General features: G+C 36.6%; 1 protein-coding gene across 1 annotated transcript in view; it reads left to right on the forward strand.

Moving 5' to 3' along the window:
- The window catches only part of MACO1 (macoilin 1), a 55,903-nt gene that overhangs the window by 2,540 nt on the left and 27,569 nt on the right, over positions 1–25,794 (forward strand). The window contains exons 2-6 of the mRNA XM_060089179.1: positions 12,349–12,490; positions 14,046–14,172; positions 18,504–18,627; positions 20,170–20,348; positions 21,591–22,092. Coding sequence (XP_059945162.1) covers positions 12,349–12,490; positions 14,046–14,172; positions 18,504–18,627; positions 20,170–20,348; positions 21,591–22,092 — 1,074 coding nt within the window. The remainder of the gene's footprint in view (positions 1–12,348; positions 12,491–14,045; positions 14,173–18,503; positions 18,628–20,169; positions 20,349–21,590; positions 22,093–25,794) is intronic.

Below are 25,794 nucleotides of genomic sequence, written 5' to 3' on the forward strand. Positions count from 1 at the left end.
AATGTCTGGCCAAGTTTTATCTCATTAAATAGAGAGCTTTGTTTTTTTCTCAGGCTCCGTTGACAGTTTTGATAACCACTATCTACTGTTTCACAGCATAACTTTTCATGGACTTATTATTTTCATGTTCTCAGTCTGCACAGCTCTCTGAGCTTGGCGTAGCAAGGAGGCAGCTGTGGTGGAGAGAGCACTGGACTGGGAGTGTCAGGAGACCCAGGTTCAGACTCAGTGTCCGAGCTCTGCTGTGTGGGATAGGCGGGGCATCCACCACTTTGAGCCCCAGTTCTCTCACCTGTCGAGTGAGTTTTGAGGACTGAGAGGAAATAATGTACAGTTTGTGAAACTCTATAAATTCTAGCATGCTTAATACAAACATTATTTAGCATGTAGTTGTTATCGCAGTTTACCATATTTGTTTTATTTTTAAGGAGTCAGGAAAGACCATATGTTTGGTACAACTATCAAACAAAAGTTGAGTAGTCAAAACAAGGGGTCAGTTTCTGCTTGGTCTTGCTGAAAAAAAATCCTGTTGCTGAGATGCTTTTAATCATGGGCTCCAGTCCAGCAACTGTGACTGAGGTGACTGTCAAATGATATCATTATTGTCATTATAATGGCTGTGGTAGAATTCTGTTTCAGGGGCAAGGTAGATGGAAAATGGATTTTAACATTATGTTAATATTACCTACATTTATATACGTGCCCATCATTTGAAAACTGAAATGTATAGAAATACGTTATTCCAGTCAAGTTAGTAATCAAAAATAAGAGGAAGGAAATAGGAATGGTGATTATTTTCTTTTACATTATTATGAGCTAAAATCAATGTCATTTTCAAAAAATCTGAGCCAGTATAGAGCCTGACAGAGAATAGGAATTCAGTCCTCAGTAAATGTTGAGCAAGTGAATTAGTAAATAAATGAATATAAGCCAATCCATTCTACTCATTTAACAACCTTCATTGTTTTGGTAATTATGGAGGATACAGGATAAGACATGGTTCCTTGTCCTTCAGGAGTTTACAGTCTAGGAGGCCATAATAATGCCCAATTAAATTTGTACAGTGGTTTTGAGGTTCCAAAGAACTTTGAGTCCTGTTCAAGTAAGAATATTTTAGTTGAATTAAATTTTCCCTTGCTGTTTTAGTGGTTCACCTGATGCATTAACAATTTTGCCCTGTACTATTTTATGATGAAGTACACAGTTGCCACTATGTGAGGGAATATGTATTTTCTAACTCAAATAAAATAGATGTGAAAGTACTTTGGAAATTATGAAAAAAAGTTATTAATAAGAGAAAGTAAAATGAATAACTCTACCTAACTATAACATTTCAGAGGTCCTCAGATTTTAGGGCAGTGACTCTCTCTCTCCCTGTGTCTGCCTTCACACACGCACCAGACGCTCCCAAAAGTAATATCTAATTACTCCATGCAGTGATTCTCCAGGTGAAGCAGGGTTGGAGTGCTATGTAGATTTTAAAAGGCTTAAGGGAATTCCGGGTGGTTCATTCACCTTTCATCTTGCCAGGCTCCCTACTCCCCTCTGAGAATTAATGATTTTATAATAGGAAGATGAAGAGATAAGGTGCAGTGAGTAAAAGACAGAGGCAGAAACATTTATGTTTAAAGTCTCTGCCGTTAAAATTGTTCCTTACCCAAGTAAGTAATATAAGAATTTTAAGTAAGGCAGGTGTTTTAAGCTTCAGGAAATTATTTTATAGCTTTGTTACTGGTGGTTGAAGGAAGCACTCCTTCACTGGTGGATTTATGGATACCTCCTGTCATGGTGTGCTGGATTCTCCTTGTAGTATGTTGCCTGAAGCTTAAGCAGTGTAGTACTGTACCTGACTTTTACATTTCAGGACTCGGGACTTCCCTGGTATATACAGTACCTTTTCCCATCCTTATTTCAGAGAAGAGTTTTCTGGCCTTTGACTTTCTAAATGGTCAAAGTTTACATACTTCTCAGCTTCCTAATTTCCTTTTTCAGACCCTTGTCTAAATAACCAGATCTCCAGAGATTTCACTTCTCTGCTTTTCCTGCCCACGTTAATGATGTTTCCTAAGCCTGGTTTTAGACTCCTTTGGGCTATGCTTACTAAAGCCACTGGAGGCTGGCATGACCCTTGGCTGCCTTGAGTGTACATGTGTTCTGCAACTGAAACCCCAGATACCAGTGTTGCAACCTCACAGCCTAAAAGCATTTTGGTAATCTTGGTAGGCCTTAACTTCAGCTATGCTGGACTTGACATAAAAGTGATAAATGCAGTATTGTTTTAGAGGGGTATTGGGTAGGGGGGTAAGTACAATGGAGAAATTAGAAATTGAAATGTTTTCACTCACCTCTAGTGAGGTGTTGAGCTAAACCCTTGTATTTGTAGTTTCTGTGAAATACATTGAAACAAATCTGCCACACTGGAATTTTGTCCTTAATTTTTGCTAGTAGTATACTACCTTAAAAAAAAAAGTACTTTCTTCCAGTTTTCATTTATGATTCTTCTCATCTGAGCATTCTTGGCAGTTTCATTTCATTAGATGTTTTGAAAATCCCTTTAAGTTGCTGCTATGTGTTGAGGCAGGGAAAGGAGGGAATGTGATCTATTCCAGATTATTGGCTTAAAAGCATACTGTTTTGTTAATGATACTCTCCTTTTTCTTCACATTGATACCTCGTGGCTTTTCTTAAACCTCACTAGATTTGGAGACTGATTTTAATGGTAGACTTAATAGCTTATTATTTTCACTTTCTTGTTATATACCTATATATTGTAGACCCAATCCATGTTCTATAAACACTTTTATTTCCAGAGTCTTTTTCTTTGGCCATTTCTCTCAGATTTCCTCCATATTAACCCTTTGGGTTTTATGTGTATGTATGTGTGTTTTGTTTTGTTTTGTTTTGTTTTCTAGGCTACCATCCAGGTGATATACTTAGGGGGCTATAACGAGATATAACATGTATCTTGTGGAGTCTGGAGGGTCAGATAGAAATTTTATAAACTTAGTTGAGATCAAAGTGAAATACTATAATTGGATTACTTTTCTTCATGAAATTTAGTGTGCTCTTCAAATATAGTTTTTACTTTATTCTCTAGGCTTCCCAGATTTGGGTGTAATTATTTTACTTGGATAGTTTTCAAGAAATAGGTCCAGAAGAAAAATAAGTTCTCTGCTCAACAAGCTGCATAAGTAGAATGGTACTTACCAACAGTAGAAACACATATCCTCTGCTGGACTTTCTTTTTCCCATCGTGGATTTCTTCAAATACCTGAGGAGTGACTATTTCCTCAAGGTCTCTCACCTTCAGGCATATGCATTCTGGTAATGGAAACTTTAAAAAATGTAATCAGCTGTTAAAGTATATTCTTTGAGGCTTTTTATCTTTACTTTGGCATTTAATTTAACTGACATCAAATTGGCCTCAGCTCATCAACCTTCTAAGATGCCTGTCATCCCCAGACTTTGAAGCCCCTTCATAGCACTGGCTTTCATTCCTTTGTATTTTTTCCTCTGCTGCCCTTAAAGATGATATGGTCACATTGACTCACGGGGTTATAACATCAGAAGTAACTTATCCCTCACCCCATCTCCTCTGTTTTAGAGGTTTTGCATTTAGTGGATTAAAATGGTGCATCTAGTCCACTTCAGGTGTATCCATAGAGATCACTGACTTATTAAGGGTGCTTGGGATCTGTTTCCTACCCAGCACAGGGGAGGTGGCTAGAAATAATCTCGTTCTGTTTTTAAAGTATATTATTATATATTATTATATTATATTATAATTAAATTATATTATTATTGCTCATCTTCAAAACACTTTTAAAAACCAAATAAGCTGCTCAGTACTCAAGTCAGTACTTTGCCATCTTGTAGTGAGGTCACGAGCTCTGGAGAAAATGGGGGCCATGTTCATGGTCAAACAAAAACTCCTGTCTCCGATGTGAGAAATACTAAGGCTGGAGTCTTCTGTCTCAGATGTAATAAGTATTATTTTCTTGTCTTTCTCTAGACTTGACAAACTATACCTTATGATTCATTGTGTTTCTGGCTTTTTAAAAAATTATTTGTCTTTTTATTTTTAAGTTACACGTTTCTCTTTTACAATGACCATTCTATGAGTATGAATATTGTTGGAAAGCAGTCTTGAATTGTCCCATCTTTTGTGCCATAGCTATTTCTGTAAAGAGCATTTGACTTTAACATCTTTTTCTGCAGAGCTTCATAGTGTGTTTACAAATTCATAGTTTATGAATTAAGGTACCGAGTGTTTATTCTTTCATAAAGTACGTCTGCTCATTTTTTAAAAACTTGGTTCTCTTGGAGAATTAAAGAATTATGTAACTTGGGGCCTTCCCTGGTGGCACAGTGGTTAAGAATCCGCCTGCCAATACAGGGGACATGGGTTCGATCCCTGGTCCGGGAAGATCCCACATGCCGCGGAACAACTAAGCCCGAGCACCACAACTACTGAGCCTGTGCTCTAGAGCCCGCGTGCCCCAACTACTGAAGCACACGCGCCTAGAGCACATGCTCCGCAGCAAGAGAAGCCACTGCAATGAGAAGCACACGCACCAAAATGAAGAGTAGCCCCCGCTCACCGCAACTAGAGAAAGCCCGCGCGCAGCAACAAGTACCCAACACAGCCAAAAATAAATAAATAAATAAATTTATTTTAAGAAAAGAATTATGTAACTTGAATATGTATACACAAAGGGATATAAAGAAGGGAACTAATATTTATCAAACATTTAGTAAGAGATGAGAAAGTCCAATGTGATGGATAAGCATATGGGCTTTAACAGCATATGAACTTGTGTTTGATTAATGTCCCCGACACTAGTTATTTGATCTTGAACAAGTCATCTACCTGCTTTAACCCTCAGTTTTCTCATCTGTAAAATGAAGATAGTAAATAATATTACCTACTTTATAAGATTGTTATAAGGATAAATGAGATAAGTCATGTAAAATACTTAACATAGTGCCTGACACAGAGCTGCTCAAAAAGTTGTTTGCTGTTACTACTATAATTTTATCTTCATTCTGTTATTTAGTTCCAGTAAGGATATTAGCTTCAGTTTCACAGGTGAGGAAACTGAGATTACAGGAGGTTTCACCACTTGATAGAGACCTCTATCTGCCTTACCCCAAAGTCTGTCCTCTTTTTGTTTTACTTTTTGTGCTACTTCACCCTTTCTGAATGGTGTTTATGTGTAATAACTCTTATGGTCCTCTCAAACTCTCTACTACATGAAGGACAGGTGTCATTATCTTCATTTTTCAGGTGAAGAAACAGGTACCAGGAGTGTCTTGTGCAAGGCCATTAATCTTTTTTCCTTCTCAAAATGAGAATCTCTTTTCCATTAAATAATCCAATACAGATGTGACAACAATGCACAATGTGATCCTGGACTGGGATTGATTGATCGATGGGTCTGTCTGTCTATCTCCTGCTATAAAGGGCATTAGTGAGTTCATTACTGAAATTTGAATAACTTCTGTAGATCAGATAATAGTACTGTATCAGTGTTAATTTCCTGATTTTGATAATTCTGCTGTGGTTATATTAGAAAATATTCTTGTTTTCAAGAATTTCGGGAGTAAGGGAACATTATATCTGCAAATTATTTTCAAATAGTTCAGGAAAAAAACTATGTATACATATATAGGGGGAGAATGATAGAAACTTGATAAAATGTTTTATCATTTGCGAAATCTGGGTAGAAAGATATAAGGGAGTTCCTTGTATTATTTTGGCAGCTTTTCTGTAAGTCTAAAACAATTTCAAAATGAAGAGTTAAGAAAAGAAAAGTAATACCTGCTTGTTATAAAAAATTAAAGCAGTATGACAATGTGTAAGTATAACATAAAAGAGCTTAGTCCTCTTGCTCTGGAATGAGCACTATTATATAATTTATAAGTATGGTTTCTTCTTTGATCCATATAAACAAACATATATATTTCTTTCTTAACAAAAATAGAATTCTGTTTTACGCAAAAGTTTCTTGGTTTTTCTCCTTATTTAATCATGTCCATTTCTTTACATAGAAATTTATTTATAATTTTTTAGCAGCAACACAGCAGTGCATGTAGAATTCGCTCTGTTCTCTGTGGTCTCCTGACTCCCATTCCTGTGCTCTTTCAACAGTGTCTTGCAGCCTATTAGTTCCCTGTTCCTCAGTTTTCTTTCCTATAAAATGATAATAACTGCCTTGCTTATGTCATAGTTGTAAGGATAAAATGAGATAATGTGAAAGCTTTTGGAAGAGTTACACAAGTGCGATATAAACATAAGGTATGATTAGGTAGATGATTATTGCTATTAAAGATATGAAGCATAATACTTGATTCATTTATAAAATGAATTTCTAATGTTTGTACAATGTTAACACAATTTTTTAGGGCCTGTGGGTTGTCTTCTTTCTCCTGATGTCTTCTTTACCTCTTTTAATCCCAAACCCCATAGAGTCCACACTATTGAAAGTGTTTTTGAAGCAGAAATTCTAAAACTTTAAACTTTCCAGTTGCATTAGGTTACAGTACTTGTTCCTGATATCTTAATAGTCATATAGTACTTTAGAAAAATACCATACAACACAATTCTTAAAAGCTTTTTTAGTGATTTCCATTCTAGGGTTTTTTTCTTTTTAAATTGGACATATTTCACACTGTTAGATTTGTCATTCCAGTGGCTGTGTATGTATATAAGCATGAGTGAGTGAGTGTGTGTGTGTGTGTGTGTGTGTGTGAGTGAGTGAGTGATTGACTCTAGAATGGTTTTCTTTGCAGTCTGCAGGAGGCCCAGAATAGAAAAGAAAAGTACAGAACAGCTTAGCTCTTCTCAGCCTGCTCCCCTTTTCTGGATTTTACACAAGGATGTGGTTGCAGAAATTAGCAGTGGTTCTAGTCTTGAGGCTCATGCACAACTTTCTGTAGACCACTATTCCTCAAATTTTTTGTCTTGGGACCTCTTTATACTCTTAAAAGTGATTGAGAATCCCAAAGAGCTTTGGTTTGTATGGGTTATACCTAAAAATTTTACTGGATTAGAAATTAAGACAAAAATTTTAAGTAATTACTAGTTCATATAAAAATAACAATAATAAATGCATGAGAAGTGTGGTGTGGTTTTACATTTTTGCAGATTTCTTTAATGTTAGGCTTAATAGAAGATACTTTGAGGACCCCCACTGTAGTCAGAACCAGTGGCAGGAAGGCTAAATGGAGTGATAGTCTGGCATCCAGAGTAAGGCTGATAAGACTTCTTTCTTCCTAGTGGAAAAAGTGAGAACAGATTGGGAGCAGGTGCATGGTAATCCTTCAGGCAGAAGCTGTATTTGTTATCTTCGTTGGTGTTGCTTTTGTTCAGACACCCTTCTTAGTCACCTGTGCATCATCTTTCCCTCTACCTTCACTGTAAGTGTGTGCTTTGATAAAAGCCCTACTGTTGGTCCTAAACATTCTTATGCACAGCAGGTCATTCATTCAACAACTATTTGTTAAGTTTCTCTGGTGTGCAAGGTTCTGTGCTGGGCATTGAGAATAAAGCAGGGAACAAAATGGGCAGCTCCTTTGTTCTTCTTGTGGACTTTACATTTAAACAATTAGTTATACAAAATGTTATTTAATTATAACATGATTCTTGTGGTACAGGATGCTATATGAACATATGATGGGGTAACAGTCTTTACTGTGGGGTCAGGGAGGCCTTTTTTGAAGAAATGACGTTCATGCTGCGTGCTGAAGGATAAGTAGTAATGGAAGTGCTTCATTTAGTTAAAGTTGTATTTAGGTTAGGACCTTGTCTGCGACTCAGAAAGAAATGTAGAAAAATGGGAGAATTAACCCTGAACAGTTTGAATGTTCCCAGTTGAGGGATGGACAACTAACAGTTTGGAGATAAGTACTGATGATCTGAGTAGATCGTTGTCTTCTTTTTGAGAAATTGTGGAATTCAGTGGAAGTTCTATGACTATGAGAAGTTTATACAATAAACCAATACTTCTCAAATGTTAATGTATGCACAAAGGGTCTAGGGATCTGGTTAATACACAGCCTTAGATTAAATAGGCCTGGGGTGGTCCCTGAAATACTGCTTTCCTAAAAAACTCATACATGATGCTGATGCTGCTGGTCCATGGACCACACTTGGAGTAGCAAAACTGTAATTACATATAATAAGCCTTTAGCAGGATACCACCTGAACAAGAGGCTGGGCAAACATTCTGGAGGTGATGTCCAATAGGGAGAAGTATTCAATAACAGTAGAGACAAAGCAGTTTGTTTCAAGAGGTATCATGCTACATACTGAAAGGTAAAAGGGATTCACAGTTGCAGTTACGGAGAGGACAGGAAAGCTTGGGATTGTGATAGATAACTACTAGCACAGCCAGTGAAATATTCCACAGACTCATTTCTGTGGTGAGGCCCAAGTGAGCTAAATGGCCATTAGTCTGCCTAGGGAAAAGGTCAGGTACTGAGGATTGATGGCCACCCTGTGGTAATTATATGAGCTCCAGAAAATGATCTAAGTGACGGGCAGCTAGAGATACTAGAGAGAAGGTGCACTCTACATGGAAAAAGAAGAATGTTCAATACTACTTCTCATTAATCATAGGTGATTAATCCATAGATGGAGGGTATTGCTAAATAGATTCAATTTTGAAAAATGGTTGTAAATGGCAAGGGTAGGGATAGAATGGGGAATTCTTTTGGGAATGGAATGGGAAAAAAGAATCTTATAGTTAATATCCACTGTGAAAGAGTCACCACCATTAAGCCTAATGTTTGCATATCTCTTCTGTATTTCACTGGCACCCAGAGTAGAAGCTAATCAGACCATCAGAAGACATTATTGGTCTGCCCTTGTTTCAATATATTATTATGGAAAGTATCTTTTTGTTGCAATTATGCTTTAAATTTTTGTTCAAGATATTTTATAGTAATTAGTAAATTTATTTGGATCAGAGAATTAAAGTAACAGCAAGTTAGCCATAAGTCATATTATGAACTATATATATAAAAATATTTTATATTTAATCATATTTTTTTCATGGTTTAAAAGAAATATTTTGGAATGTTAAGGGTTTAAAACCCTGTCTAGGGACTTCACTGGTGGCACAGTGGTTAAGAATCCGCCTGCCAGCGCAGGGGACATGGGTTCAAGCCCTGGTCTGGGAAGATCCCACATGCTGCAGAGCAACTAAGCCCATGCACCACAACTACTGAGCCTGCGCTCTAGAGCCCGCGAGCCACAACTACTGAAGCCCACGTGCCACAACTACTGAAGCCTGTGCGTCTAGAGCCCGTGCTCCACAACAAGAGAACCCACCATGATGATAAGCCCGTGCATTGCAATGAAGAGTAGCCCCCGCTCGCCGCAACTAGAGAAAGCCCGCGTGCAGCAACAAAGACCCAATGCAGCCAAAAATAAAAATAAAATAAAATAAATAAATTTATAAAAAAAAAAAAACAACCCTGTCTAAAATTTTCTCCCCCTTTAGAATGTCATCTCTTGGGATTTGGCAAAATCTTATGACCTTCAGAGTATGGAAGGAAAGGAATTAGTCAGGTTTTCTACACTGATGAGCAGTCATTTTAGTTTACTTGTCTTTTAACTTTTGTACATGTACCTATAGAAGGATGATAGGCGTAATTTACTGATATAGAAGGCTCAGTGAATACTGAATCAGGCAACTGTCTTAAACTTTCTAAAACTCTTTATTAGTTTGAAATGAATCTATAAAGTTTAAAACTAGTCCTAGAGTAGAATCAACTGTTAATTAAGATTGCCTCTTGATTTTAGAGGCAGGCCCACCTAGAAGGGGAGCCTGAGGAAAGCTGAGGGTATAGCACGTGTTTGTGAAAGATCAAGTTTCCTTAGATATCTGTACTTCCAAACTGTGACTCCATAAGAACTGGGTGTCCAGGAGCATCAGAGGTATGAAAGCAGCTGTTTGAAAAGAAATTAAATATATAAAAAGGAACCCCCTTGAAGTTACAGAATTGAAAGTGAGTAGTCACTGTAACAAAGATGATCGTTTTTGTAATGCCTTAGGTTTAAATGATTGAGTTATTAAAAAGTATTCAACAGGCTGCCATTCTTAGGATAATGCTTTCTATACAGTGAAATGGTATGTTGCCAGCTATGCTTGGGAGCATTTGGGGCAGAGAGCAGTTGGTAGAACTCTGTCTTCTCCACTTGGGGAATAGTGACAGCTAGACATGATGAGGCACCCACCATGTCTTATTCGGCTACATTCCAGACACAGCCCCATGGGAAAAGGATTCATCAGAGAAGTAAATACATTTCCATGACATTTCTTAAATGCCTTAGGAATATGGATGAAAGGCTATTATTTCTTCTTTAAAACCTAGAAACAATTCTAGAAACAAGGAAAAATCCTTTTACTTTTAAAACCAAGCTTGGAAATCTAGTTTCAAACTAGATTTGTGCTCCTGAATGCCTGCGTGGCTCAGTCGTTCTTTCTAACAAACTATGCCTTACTCTCCACTGGATCAGTGATGGATTTAATGAATGAGAATGAGAGCTCTGTCCTCATCTGGCTAACATGACTCTAATGAAATGAAACTAAAAGGTGGGACTTAAGATTCAAGCTTATGGACTTCCCTGGTGGTGCAGTGGTAAGGAATCCGCCGGCCAATGCAGGGGACACGGGTTCGAGCCCTGGTCCAGGAAGATCCCACATGGCCACGGAGCAACTAAGCCCGTGCGCCACAACTACTGAGCCCGCATGCCACAACTACTGAAGCCCACGCGCCTAGAGCCCATGTTTTGCAACAAGAGAAGCCACCGCAGTGAGAAGCCCGTGCACCGCAACAAAGAGTAGCCCCCGCTCGCTGCAGCTAGCGAAAGCCTGCGCACATCAATGAAGATCAAATGCAGCCCCTAAATAAATAAATAAATATATGGGAAAAAAAAAGATTCAAGCTTGTGTTGTGGTTTGCCTTGGGTTCCTTGATCCTACAGCAAACCTCTTAATCAAAACTTATTGTTGTGCCCAAAGAAGTTCTACTAAGAATTAGTATTAGAAATTGACTCTACTTGCAAATTATGTATCATTATGATACTGTAACGTTAAGGGTCATATATGTCTGTTCTTGACATCTTTTACCTGTGTGGCTTTATAGGGCATAGAAAGAATCCTCAGTGCTGGATCCTGCTTTTGTTAATTTTACCCCCAAGAATATAAGTTTTTTTGTACCTTATTTTAATATATTTCAAAATTATTTATTAAAAGTTTTGATTTTATTGTTCATGTTGTATATTCAGACAGCTAATTTAATCAGCAATATTGGAATGCTTGTATTGCAAAACACCATGCAAGGCTGTTGCCCAAGTCAAAGTGAATTTTAGGTACTTCCCATCTGTATATCTTAGAAAACCTTTTAAAAAAATACCTAAATTTAACCTGCTCCAGAATTGACCAGATTAAAGACCTAGAATTAGGGGCTTATTAATAGGTAGAGTCTGAAAGCTTCTATTATCTATGATACAACTAATGAATTGGAAGAATGGGCTTTTAGATTATATGAAAAATATATTTTTTAATCCAGGTCCTTTCCTTGCTTTGAGATATCACAGTGGTTAGATATGTGTTCTGACTGGCTTATCAAGGTGTGTTTCTATTTAACATAAGTCCAGAGGGAAGTGGGACCACACATTAACATCTCAGCTAGAGCAAGGCGGGATCTTTCAGGTTTTTTTTCTTTAATGTACATTTTGGTACCCTCACAGCCCTTAGAAGTGATTGGCATCTGCTCCCTAAGTTAATTTCTGTCTGTTTTGGGAAGTCATTTGGTTGTTGTTTGGTTAATTCACATGAATACTATAGAGAGAGGCAAGAGGAGAAACGGGGGGGGGGGAGACAGAATTCTTCAAGCATGTAGGGATGTGCATCAGGAATTTCAAAGACTCTTCAAACAGATGTTGAGGGGTGGGGAAACAGCAAATTTCAAGCCACTCAACCACGACATTTCTTCTAATGAAGAACAGCTTGAAAGCTGTAATTTTGAGAGTGTTGCAGTATTTTGAAGTCAGATACTTAGCACATTTTAAAATAGTGGTGAGATTTAAATGGGCCTTTTCCATCTTAAATGGAATTAAGCATTTTGGGTCATCATCTTATTTTGATAGTTGTGGGTCTCAGAATGAACACCAGAGCTTTTAAAATTTAGGTGGGCCATGGCAGCATCTCTTTTTGCCCTTTATCTCCATTGTTTTCATAGTATAGGAAGATATTTTTTGTCTCTTTTTATATAAAGCAGTGAATTTTCTTTTTCTAGCTCTTCACAAATGACCTTGAATTCTTTTATATTTTGCAGTACGTTTTTATACCTGAAATTCCTGGTAGTGTGGGCACTCGTCCTCCTGGCAGATTTTGTCCTGGAGTTCAGATTTGAATACCTGTGGCCATTTTGGCTTTTCATTAGAAGCGTGTATGATTCCTTCAGATACCAGGGACTGGTAAGTTTATTAATATATATATTTTTCAAGTGTAAAAGGTTTATTTACCCTTCTAAGAAAGTCTTCAATAACTGATAGTGAAAATGTTTAAAGTAGATTTTATTAGCAATACTTAGGTGACTGTATTGAGTAACGGGGTCTCTGGACTGAAACTAGCCTTTAAGGCTATTTTGTCTAAACCCACTGATCAAATCATTTTACTCCCTCCTCTACCATTCCAGTGAAAAGAAGGGGAGGGAGGGAGGATTTCAGGAGGAAGACAGAGTAGTGGATAAAGCAGTAATTGCCCAGTTCTACTCTGAAGTACCTCTGGAGCCCCTATCACTGGCTTTGTGACTGGGTTCGAGTTACAGCAATGGTTCTCAGACTTTTTGGGCTCCAGATCCTTTACACTCTTAACAACTATTGAGGACTCCAAAAAGCTTTTATTTATGTAGGTTACATCTATCTATTTTTACTATATTAGAAATTAAAACTGGAAAAAATTTTAATACTTATTTAATTTAAGTAAAAAAATTAAATTTTTATTTAAAATAAAATAAAATTTAAAATAAAAATTGAATACTTAATTCACTTAAAAATAGCAATAATAAACCCATTACATGTTAATACACATTACATTTTAAATGAAAAATAACTGTATTTTCCAAAACAAAATAATTAGAAGATTGATTACATTTTTTAAAATCTCTCTAATGTCTGGCTTAATAGAAGACAGCTGGATTTCCAGATCTGCTTGTGAACTCAGGTGATTACAATATCACTTATTGTGTAACTTCTAGAAGATACCACCATACTCCTGAGTAAATGAGCATGAAAGAGGCAGATAATGCCTTAGTATTACTATGAAATTATTTTACCTGGAAGACTCCCTGAAAGGATCTCAGAGATCCTCAGGGATCCCCAGATCATGTTTTGAGAACTACTGGATTAGAGCAAGGGCATAGGCCTGGGCTTGCTCCCTTGGTTGACCTGTAGTTCTGTTGTGTTCCAGAGCCACATCTTAAACCTGTACCTCTTCTACCCAGGCCTGGTGCTTTGGTCAGAGCAAATCCATGCCTTGAAAAGATGGTTTCGAGCTCATGTCCTGTTAGTAATAGATAATGATGTGTCCAGAGGAAGCTGCATTGTTAAAATTATTAACATCAGTGTAATTCTTGCCACAGTTGTGTTTCATCTGTGCTCCAACAGCCTATCCTTTAAGAATGAGTCTCTTTAGTAATATTTTGTGAGGAGAGAGGAGCCTTTTCTGTGTTAAAATTCTGTTTCTTTTAGGTAACCCACCTGTGGAGTCCAAGTAAACTCACTGTGAATCAACCTCAGTTTGTTCTGGTCCAGTTCTTCATGATTTGAGGCCATAAATAGGATTACTCTTTAATGCTAAATTAATGACTACTTTTTATATGGGTGATTTTAAATATTTAAAATTTCCTTTTGTAACTTGTTCTGTAGTTATTGCATAGCAGTTTCAGAGATTTTGTCCAACGTGCTTTTAATAATCTGTTTGAAATTAACATGTTCTAAGATATGTTTTTTATTTTGTTTTTCCCTTTAGGCCTTCTCAGTATTTTTTGTTTGTGTAGCATTCACATCAAATATAATATGTCTGCTGTTCATCCCCATACAATGGCTTTTTTTTGCTGCTAGTACATATGTGTGGGTTCAGTACGTATGGCACACAGGTAAGTTTTAATGGTTTCTTAGATAGATAGAAATCTTAGATTCAAACTTTTTTAATGTGGTGATTTCCTTGAATAAATTATTTAGAGTTGAGTTTAATGTGAACATTTTTTTTAATCCTTCAGTTTTTTTTTAAACATCTTTATTGGAGTCTAATTGCTTTACAATGTTGTGTTAGTTTCTGCTGTATAACAAAGTGAATCAGCTATATGTATACGTATATCCCCATATCCCCTCCCTCTTGCATCTCCCTCCCACCCTCCCTATCCCACCCCTCTAGGTGGTCACAAAGCACCAAGCTGATCTCCCTGTGCTATGCTGCTGCTTCCCACTTGCTATCTATTTTACATTTGGTAGTGTATAAATGTGGACATTTTAAAGATCCCTTTTCATAATAGATTATAATATACCTTTAAAATGTATTTTTTTATTATTGAATCAAAACTTTAAGCCTTTATGATTTGATATTTTGATTGTAGACATTTCAGTTACCAGCTCTCATTATGAAGATATCCATTTTTTAAAAGAAGTTGAAGCAGTTTTTATTTAGGTGGACTTGAAGACAGCCATGTGCCAAATAGGAAAAATGTTCCTTCAGCTTCAGTATTGAAAGGAATGTCAGAAGTCATTTAGTTGAACCCTTATTTGGCATAAGAGTCCCCACAGCATCCCTGGCACATGGTGGTTTAATCTCTGATTGAAAAGCTAGTGACAAGGAACTTACTATTGTTGTTTTGGGGCAACTGGAATAGAAAATTCTTCCTCCTACTGAGCCAGAATTTTCCTCCTTACACTTTTGACCCAGCATGTCTTGACTGTCTTGGGACTCACTGATCACTTAGAGGATATAAAGGGCTTTCCCCAGAAAAACACATGGGAATATACAGAAAAAATTTTTTTTTAATTTTAAAGGGCTTACAGACCATCCCTCTAGTCCAAACATTGGACCCCTGCATTAGAGCCACACTGAATGAGCGTAATCTTCCATCCATGTTAACATTTCTTTAGAGCCTTAAAGACACTGTCATATCCTCTCGTCTTCTTTTCTGTAGACAAAGCATCTCCGATTTCATCAGCTTTTCCTTGTATGTTATTTTAAGCACTTGCACCATTCTGATCTCCCTAGTTCTTAGTGGCTCTCTAAACCAAAATGTACTATTTCAGGTATGTTCTGACTTGAGTGGAGCTACGTAGCCACCTCCCTTCTTAGAGCTATTCTTTTGCTATTACAAACTAAGATGACCTGAGATGTTTTGATAGCTCCAGTCCACTATGAAGCCTGCACATGGGACGCATGGGGATGTGATGATTGGCTCTCAGATTGTCACATTTCTCTGCAAAGCTGCATGAAGCTTGATTCCTAGGCCCAGCTGCAACCTGTAGAATTTTGACCTCTGTTGGAGCACCAACTAATAAAAGCTCTCTGGAGCAACATTCATTCTCTTCTCTAAATGCTATAAGGATGATGTTGTCCCATGGTAGAAGACACAGTTCAGCTCTGTTATTTAAAGTATCCACTTTGAGCATTGTTTTCTCCATCTTTAGCACTCTCTCATATCTGACTGAATTTATAAGCTAGCATGCTGGTTCCTTAGTCTGCTTTCCTCTAGTTAAAGTGATTTTCCCATATACCAGTTTTTACTTGTATTTCCTTGTCCTGGCCCTCAGTTTCGAGTGAGTTGCCATTTATACTTGTCATTCTCTCTAGGTCTCAGCTTCTTCTCTGTCATGTGAGGGTGGAGTAATCTAGACAGTGTTTAAGGGAGCCTTCGAGCTCAGATAATCTGACTCTGATGAACTATAATGATTCCATAAATTACTTTAATAATTTCTTAATAGTTGAGAAAAAACTACTCATATAACTGTTAATAGAACCTACTGGAGTTCAGTGGGTGACCCACAGGGCAGCAATGAAGCTAATGTTATAGATGATATTGGCCTCTCTTTAGCTCTAGGCGCAGAAATGCATGTTGGAATACCTACGTTATGAAGTATGTTTTAATTTGGAATGATTAGTGAACAAACAAAACTAACTTTGTGTTCTTATTAGGCCCAATAAATATGAGTGCAATTTTTATAGCTTGGGATTAATTCCTCTTTCAGTTGTTAAAATTTTAAATTTTTCTTAAGAATATTAGGAATGGTTGATGAAATTATATATTGCCACAGAAGAATGAAAATATTATATCATTAATTTCTTTCCTTGCTATTAAGAGGGAGAAAACAGGATATAAAACTGTATGTACGGGACTACCCTGGAGGTCCAGTGGTTAAGACTCCATGCTTCCACTGCTGAGGACACGGGTTCGCTCCCTGATTGGGGAACTAAGAGCCCACGTGCCACACAGCATGGCCTAAATACATACATATATACATAACAGAAGCCAAAAGAATACCTAAAAAAAAACTGTATATACAACATGACTATTATACTAGTTCAAAAATATTTTCAACGTGGTTTGATTTTATTTATTTTATAGGTGTAGAAATACGGGTAGTTTATCCAAATTTTTCTATTTTTTCTGTAATGTGCTTATTTTGTTTATGATAACTTTAGAAATTAATATAGGGAGTACAGAATATAAATTTTTTAAAATGCATTTTGAAGTGAAATTGAAAATGCATTATCCTAAGGGTTGCAGTTTGTCTTCCTACATTGTGAAAATACCCTTTTTTCAGCACATTAAATCTGTAAGAATGGTTGAGACCATTAGCTGTCTTCACAGAGCTTTGAGTGTCTTCTTACCTTATGGACTAGGTCTATGGGGATTTAGGTTCTCCCTAGAAGCAGATTCATTGTTATCTCTGTGATTTGGACCCAATTTGTATAAACTCTGGGCCTCACTTTACTCTTCCATAAAATGAAAGTTGGATTAAGTGATCATCTTTCTAGTACCAAGATGCTATAATTTTTCTTGTGTTTCATCCCAAAGAGTCTTAGAAAAAAGCCATTTAGTTCTTCAGGTCACTGAGTTTCCCCTCCAGTTCTGTCTTCTGTAACTTGCTAGCTTTATATGGTCTCAAAGGAGATCTTTCCAGAGTTAGTGGATCTCATGCCTTTGTGGTCTATCTTCATGAAATATCCCATTATTGTCATGTCCTGCCATAGATGGACATAGCCTACAGACTTTGATTCTAAAGCCCAGTGAAAATTATCTCATTATTTGAGTTTTATTTATTCTATTGCAAGTTGCTTTTTCCTACAATGAAAATTGTTTGTAACTATAAAAGGAATATGAGCTCATAGTTAAGAAAAAAAAATTTTTGAGTAATACTTAAATGTCAGAAACATTTCTTAGTGCTGTAACTCATTCTTACTTAAGAATTTGTATCTTTTACATATTTTATGGTAGTACAGATCTTCATCCTTTTGAAAAGCTGCATCATATTTCATTATATAGATTTATCATAATTAAACAGTTCCTGTTGATAGGCATTTAATTCTAAATCCTAATTTTTGCTATTGCGAATAATACATTGAATATTCTTATACATTTTTCCCAGGGCTCTTTTGTATTTCTGTAGGGTAAATTCCTGGAATTGGAATTTCTGGGTCAAAGGTATAAGTATTTTTAATTATACTGCCAAATTGCCTTCTAAGAAAGTTGCCCCAATTTATATTACGGCTGAGTATGAGAAGGAAGCCTTTCACATATCTTCCCTATACTATTACCCATCTTTAAAATTTTTGCTTTATCTGATAGGTTAAAATAATAAAATCTCATTTAAAAAATTTTTATCTCCCTAATCAGTAATGAAGTTGGCATCTTTTCACATGTTTTTTAGCCATCTATATTTTTTCTTTTATGACTTACAATTTTTTTTCTTCAGTTGACTTTCTATTGATTTGTAGGAGATCTTTGTATGCTAGGGCTATGACTTCTTTGTTTTGCATATATTGTAAATATTTTCTGCCAGAATGCTTGTTTTTATTTTTGTCTATGATTCCAGGCATCTTTTGTCATATAAAAGCTTTCAGTTTGGATTATATTGCTTTTTAATTAGTTCGAAAGTTTTTTTTTAATTAATTTATTTGGTTGCTCTGGGTCTTAGTTGCAGCAGGTGGGCTCTTTAGTTGTGGCTCACGGGCTCCTTAGTTGTAGCATGCGAACTCTTAGTTGCAGCATGCATGTGGGATCTAGTTCCCTGACCAGGGATCAAACCGCAGGCCCCCCCTGCATTGGGAGCACGGAGTCTTAATCACTGTGCCACCAGGGAAGTCCCGAGTTTGAAAGTCTTAAAGTTACTGTAGTTGAACCAGTCTCCCAAACAACCCATCTGTTATATTAGTTAATGTTTAATTGATGCTTGTCTCTCTGCTGCTTTCCCACAGAAAGGGGAGTGTGTTTGCCCACAGTATCCCTCTGGATACTCTTTGTTTATATTGAAGCAGCAATTAGATTTAAAGATCTCAAAAATTTTCATGTAGACCTTTGTCGTCCATTTGCTGCTCACTGGTGAGTATTATGTGTATTCTTAATCTGTAATCTGATTCAGTGTTTTCAATGTAGAATGGTAATTTCAATTGTAAATTTTTTCTCAGAGATATTACATGAATCCGGAAGACAACATAACATGGTGTGGTAAAGAACATGAGCCCTCTAGTCAGGCAGATGGGTGTTTGAATCCCAGCTCTGCGCCCTAACAGCTTTGTTGCCTTTGTCATGTCACCCTCTCTAAGCCTGAGTTCTCTTACCTATATGTTGTGAAGCTGTCTCATGGGGTGTCATGGGAAAGATGAAATAAGGTGATATATGTAAAGTGTTTAACTTAATGCCAAGCACATAGGTGTCTGATACATGTTATCTATTTTTATTGTAATCAGATAATGATTCCAAAAAGTCTTAGTGAAATATATGGCTATTTCATGGAGCTTAAATGAACTTACAGTTTCCTTTGCCTATTTACAAAAGTAAGAGAATATTATTAATAATTTTTTAAGGAATATTATTTTTAACCTTAAACCATGAAACATATTTTAAAATGAGCTTGATTCTTGTTTATATCTATTGCGGAAATAATCATGTAATGTATATTTCTTTTAAATACACCAATTTTTGCTAATATATGTGGCAGAAACTTAAACAAATAGGAATCAACAACAAAAAAATAGTTTCCAATATGTTTAAAGTCTTTTCACAAACAAGTGAATTAACTAAACCTGGTCAGTAAAACTTGTCACTTTAAATTTGTGGTGTGATCACATTTAGACTAATTATAATTGTTGTTTTCATGTTAATGAAGCTTAATATGAGTTTCAGCAGTGTTTTCAGAGACTTTAAAATGATATTAGACAGCCTGATGAGTTGAATGAAAATATTTCAACTTTTTATCCCAGAGATTAGAGTTGTAAGTACAGGTGGTTTAATTTGTTGGTGCAAACCAATTGTTGGCACTGATAACATCAGATACTTAGTTAAATGATTCTTGAATTTATGTTTGATAGAGTGTTTATGTATGAACTAATTTTCCAGGAATAGCTGGTGACAGTACCCCTCAGGCAGCAAAAAGATTAGTCACCTGAATTTGACCCTGCCTTCTAGTATTAAAAACCAAATGATGTCCCTTTGATTTTTTAACACTTGTAATGTTTACTTATGACCACTCATAAAATCTCTACCCTGTTGGTTCTTAAAAGCATACAGATGCCTAAGTTCTAATCACGCATAAGGCAGTTCAATGTTAATCAAAGACATTAGCCGCTGTATCCAGCAGTCCCTACGGTAACTCCTTGAGTTCATTTGAAGAATGCCAAAGTCTGATGGGCAGCCTCTTACGGTCCAGCAGTCCTGCTGTTCCCTGGGGGTTTGTTCTACGTGCCAGCTGCCTCTGATTTCCACAGCACGCATTACACACTATGTATGTGTTTACTGAATGCTCAACTATCATCATCATCTAGAATTTATTTCTTAATTTCAGTCATAGGTGTCCTCATGTGCTTCATGCACCTGTTGTTTGTTTTTAACTTACAATTACCGGCGGGATTGTCTTCTTTCTAGTATTGGGTACCCTGTGGTGACTTTGGGCTTCGGCTTCAAAAGTTATGTAAGCTACAAAATGCGGTTGAGGAAGCAAAAGGAAGTGCAAAAAGAGAACGAATTTTACATGCAGCTTCTTCAGCAAGCCCTCCCCCCAGAGCAACAAATGCTACAAAAGCAAGAAAAAGAGGCCGAGGAAGGTAGGTCTTTACTCTAAAGCCATTGACTCAATAGGTTAGTCATAATTTTGTCTGTCAGTATTTTTTTTTTTTTTCAGAAAAGTTGCTAGGGCTCTGGAAAATTACCAAGGCTTTTCCTGTTTTCTGGTGTGCCTCTTCAGGGCTGTTGCTTTGTTTGGTCATGAAATACAGAATGTGCGTGATGTTTTCTACCTAGTGTCTGAAGGCCATGTGCTTCTAAATATGTTTATTTTATTATTTTTATATATTTCATTTTTATAGCTTATTTTCTATTTTAATATTTTATTTGTTATAAATATTTTAAAATATTTATTCTCAGTAACAAAATAGTGTATATAACTATGTGTATTTGTAATTGAAGCAAACCAAGAACCAAAGTATAAGCAAGATAGAGATGTAAACATATAGAATTGTTTTATAAGTCAAAATCCTTCTGAATAGAGCAAAGATGGCTAGGTCTCACTTTAAATGGTTTGTATCATGCAACATGGATCTCAGATTGACCTTTTTCTAATACAACCTCTCTCATGAATATATAACCAATTCAATAGATGAATTGATAGCAATACCAGTTTTCTTTGGTTTGAGAAGGTCATGTTTTTAGTTGATATATGACAAAATCTTATTCTCTGGTGTGGTGCAAAATTATCTCTTCAAGTAGACTTTGACAAATTGGAATATGTAGACCTGATACAGAAAATTCTTTGTAAGTGGCCTAGTAAATGATAATAGTCTTCTTATTACTTTAATGATAGAGTCCAGACAAAGGATAGATGCCCTGTATCCTAACATCACACCTTTTTGTTTCATTTAATCTCTTTCTTTGCAGTAAAATTATTAAGTTTGTTTAATCGAAGCATCTTTTAAAATGTGACCTTTTAAGAGTATGATGTGCCTGTGTCCTATCACCCCCATGATAGACAAGTTTGATTTGACTGATAAGTGAAGTATGGCTTAATTGTAAAATCCTCATATTATCTTCAAGGCCAAAACATTAATGGCTTGGTGTTTATAAATGATGGCGATTTTCTAAATGTGCAGCTTCTCAAACTTATATGGATTTGCTTCTTGAAGTTAGCATAATGTGGTGTGGTTATTGTTTCTGAATGAGTTTGCAACTTAATATAGTGAGTTTCTGAGTGTAGATGATGCAGTTTATTGAATCAATCCATTGTGTTTTTTTACAACTAAATATTCCAGTGTGGGTTTTTTTTGCTTGTTGGTTTGTTTTTGGTATTGTAGCAGCCAAAGGATTACCTGATATGGATTCCTCAATCCTCATACACCACAATGGAGGTATCCCAGCCAATAAAAAACTCTCCACAACTTTGCCAGAGATAGAATACCGAGAAAAAGGGAAAGAAAAAGACAAAGATGCCAAAAAACACAACCTTGGAATAAATAACAACAATATTCTACAACCTGTAGACTCTAAAATACAAGAAATTGAGTATATGGAAAACCATATCAATAGTAAAAGATTAAATAATGATCTCGTGGGAAGTACAGAAAATCTCTTGAAAGAGGACTCATGCACTGCTTCCTCAAAAAACTACAAAAATGCCAGTGGAGTTGTGAACTCCTCACCTCGAAGTCACAGCGCCACAAATGGGAGCATTCCTTCCTCATCTAGTAAAAACGAGAAGAAGCAGAAATGCCCTAGCAAGAGCCCAAGTGCACACAAGGACTTAATGGAAAACTGTATTCCTAATAACCAGCTAAGCAAACCAGATGCACTGGTAAGGTAAGTGTGTGTGCTGTGACCTTACCAATGCTTTCCATAAACTTGACTTAGGTCTTGAAAAACACACTTCCAAGTATGCCTGTAGGAACTGTTTGTGATCAGATACTGTGACAATTAACTTGGTGGTGTTTGACATTCAGCGTTTATTTCGCATGGGTTTGTTGGTCACCTGTGCCGTTGTCCAGAAGCATTGACTCCAGCCCTTTCCAGTGCTCTGAGTGGTGACAGTGATTACTTTCCACATTTGACAAATTTACATGTAACTTGATTCTTCTCATGGTTTTGAGAAGCACATCTTTAGTCCTTGACCTTTTCTTTTTGCGTATTCAAAGTTCTTGTGGCATAGACACAAAAAGAAGAGTGTGTGTCCTGTTCGTGCAAATCTTTGTCAGACAGATAGAAAAATGAGGGTGGGGGTGGAGAAAGTTGTCCTTTTACCACTTTGGACTTGTTCTTGATTGTCCACTTAAAATATGAATTATCCCCCAAATAATTCTGGGAAAGTTAGGTTTGAAAAATAATCTCTTTCTAAAAATTCCGTAGGTAAATACAGTTGATCCTTGACCAACGTGGGTTTGAACTGCATGGGACCACTTATATGTGTTTATTTTTCAGTAGTAAATACTACAGCACTACATAGTCCTTGGTTGGTTGAATTTGTGGCTGTGGAAGAACCGTGGATATAGAGGGCCAACTGTAAATTACACTGGGATTGACCCCCACGTTGTTCAAGGGTCAACTGCACAGTGTTAGACATGGATTTTAATCAGAAATGTTCCTTTTCCCATCTTTAAGTTAAAGAGTAACGTTGTATTACCTTGACTGGCTCAGACTTAATTTTGCTGTATTTTATGTATTTTATAAAATATACATGTTCATCTTACTTCATATCTTTTTTCCATTTGGAAACTGAGATCTGACTTGGAGCTTTTTTATTTTTATTTTTTCTCCTTATTTTTTATTTTTTAAAATTGAAATATAGTTGATTTACAGTGTTGTGTTACTTTTTGGTGTACAGCAAAGTGATTTAGTTATACATATATATCTATATTCTTTTTCATATTCTTATCCATTATGGTTTATTACAGGGTATTGAATATAGTCCCCAGTGCTATACAGTAGGACCTTATTGTTTCTTTTATATATAGTAGTTTGTATCTGCTAATCCCGAACTCCCAATTTATCCCTCCTCACCCCCTTTCCCCTTTGGTAACCATAAGTTTGTTTTCTATGTCTGTGTGTCTCTTTCTGTTTTGTAAATAAGTTCATTTGTATCATATTTTCGATTCCACATATAAGTGATACCATATGGTATTTGTCTTTCTCTGGCTTACTTCACTTAGTATAATAATCTCTAGGTCCATCCATGTTGCTGTAAATGTCATTATTTCAAGGAGCTTTTTAAAAATACATAACTCAAGAGGGCACTTGTAACTCCTTCCCTCCACTAAGTTATCTTTATTCCTCTTCCTTTGGCTTGCTTCAGAGCAGGCAATTTATGAGGGAAGGTATTTCTAGTGTTATGAATTATATGAACTAGATTATTAATTTGTTTTAGTTTTCTTATTGGCAGCTAGATGAAGGGAAGTACATGTGGGTTCTGCTGCTGAAGTCGCTAGAGGTTTCAGAGCCCTCTGCCACTTCTGGAAGCATACATGCTGTTGCTGATGCCAGGCTGGCATCCACATCTGTTTGTTTTGACATTCTGCCCCATCATACCCTACAGAGAAAACACTCAGCAGAGAACTTTCTTCCATTTGCCCATGGGAGAAAGACCAATTAGTTGACCTATGTCAAAAGGAATATCCCACACATTTACTATATGGTATAAATGAAACATCTGCCACCATCTTTTTAACATCCTTTCTCCTACACAATTTTAATAATAGCAGTCAAGTCAAAACAGTTTTCCTCTGTAGGGTGTTGCAGAGAGAGAGCAGTCAAGGCTCAGTCTTGTGATACCACCTCACTTGGGCCCCACTTGTCATGTTGGTTGACTCTACTACCTGATCTGCCCTTAGTAAAGAATTTCAAGGTCTCAGATGGCCCATTTTCCAGTCGTGGGTCCGGTGCTCCTGTGCCTGCTCCTGGGGTATATACCTCTTCTTGTGGTCACTAATGTGTCCTCTGATGTGCCTTGATCTGAAGGGCCCCAGAATATTACTCTGCTTTAGGCAATACCTGCTGTCAAATACCTAAATATAAAATGTTATATTTAAATAGTTTTATAAGCTTCCATAGGATTATTTTCAACTTTTACTATAATATTATAAAAAATAAAGAGATGATATAAATATCCAACAATAGGGGAGAAATTTAAATAATTATGGTCCATATATTCCATAGATTTTTAATACAGAAATTACAAAATCATATTTTTGAGCCATATTAAATAATATAGGGAAGTGCTTATGACATAATATTTCATGAAGAAAGTAGAAAGCAATCTTATTAAAAACATTTTGTTTTTCTAATACACACAGAGAAAGGATTTGAAGGGTTTGATTTCTTCTTCCTTGACTTCATGTATGTTTTGATGAATATTAATAAGACTGTAACGGATCCAAACCTGAGATGTTTGAGCTGTTAGCCAGAGTGGATTTGTTATCTTCAGATGGAAAGGGCTGTGCTCAGTGGTCTCTAAGGCTCCTGATGCAATCGTACATGGGCTGACAGTATGTACATGAGTCCTTTGCTCCTGCAGGTACACCCAAGGCTGTGTATAGGTCCAGGCTGGCTGTAAGGATAAGACTGATCATCCCTTTTATAAAGCTTTTTTAAAAAATCATTTGAAAACCAGTACTGTAGTATTAATAGTAAATTAATTGCAGCACATGCTGTATAGCTATGTCTTTCTCAATATCATGGTTGAAAACTACTATATTTGAGGAACCAATTCATTGATTTTGGGGGGAATATTCATGAGTACACCACCTTCAAAGAATTCTTGGAGATCGGTGTGGCTGTCAAAATAAGGTTCGATGGTCGTTCCCTGTGAAGGAGCAAGCAGTCCTTCAGGTCTTTTCACCGTCTCTCCAAGCTCCAAGGATGTTCTCTAGTGTGCTGTACACCACAGGCTGGCAGACCACTGCACACAGGCCAAAGCTGGCCCACTGCCTGTTTTTGTAAAAAAAAAAGTTCTATTGGAACATAGCCACGCTCATTCATTTACATAGCGTCTATGGCTGCTTTATTGTGGCAGAGTTGAGTAACTGCGACAGAGACTCTATGGCCTACTAAGCCAAAGATGTTTACTCCTAGCCCATAACAGAAAAAGTATGCTGATATATGTGCCACATCTTCTTTATCCATTCATCTGTTGATGGACGCTTAGATTGCTTCCATCTCCTGGCTATTGAAAATAGAGCTGTAATGAACATTTTGGTACATGACTCTTTTTGAATTATGGTTTTCTCAGGGTATATGCCCAGTAGTGGGATTGCTGGGTCGTATGGTAGTTCTATTTGTAGTTTTGGACTATTACTCAGCCATAAAAAGAAACGAAATTGAGTTATTTGTAGTGAGGTGGATGGACCTAGAGTCTGTCCTACAGAGTGAAGTAAGTCAGAAAGAGAAAAACAAATGCCGTACGCTAGCACATATATATGGAATCTAAGAAAAAAAAAAAAAGGTCATGAAGAACCTAGGGGTAAGATGTGAATAAAGACACAGACCTACTAGAGAATGGACTTGAAGATATGG

Source organism: Mesoplodon densirostris, chromosome 2 (genome assembly GCF_025265405.1).
Source record: "Mesoplodon densirostris isolate mMesDen1 chromosome 2, mMesDen1 primary haplotype, whole genome shotgun sequence".
Taxonomy (NCBI): Eukaryota; Metazoa; Chordata; class Mammalia; order Artiodactyla; family Ziphiidae; genus Mesoplodon; species Mesoplodon densirostris.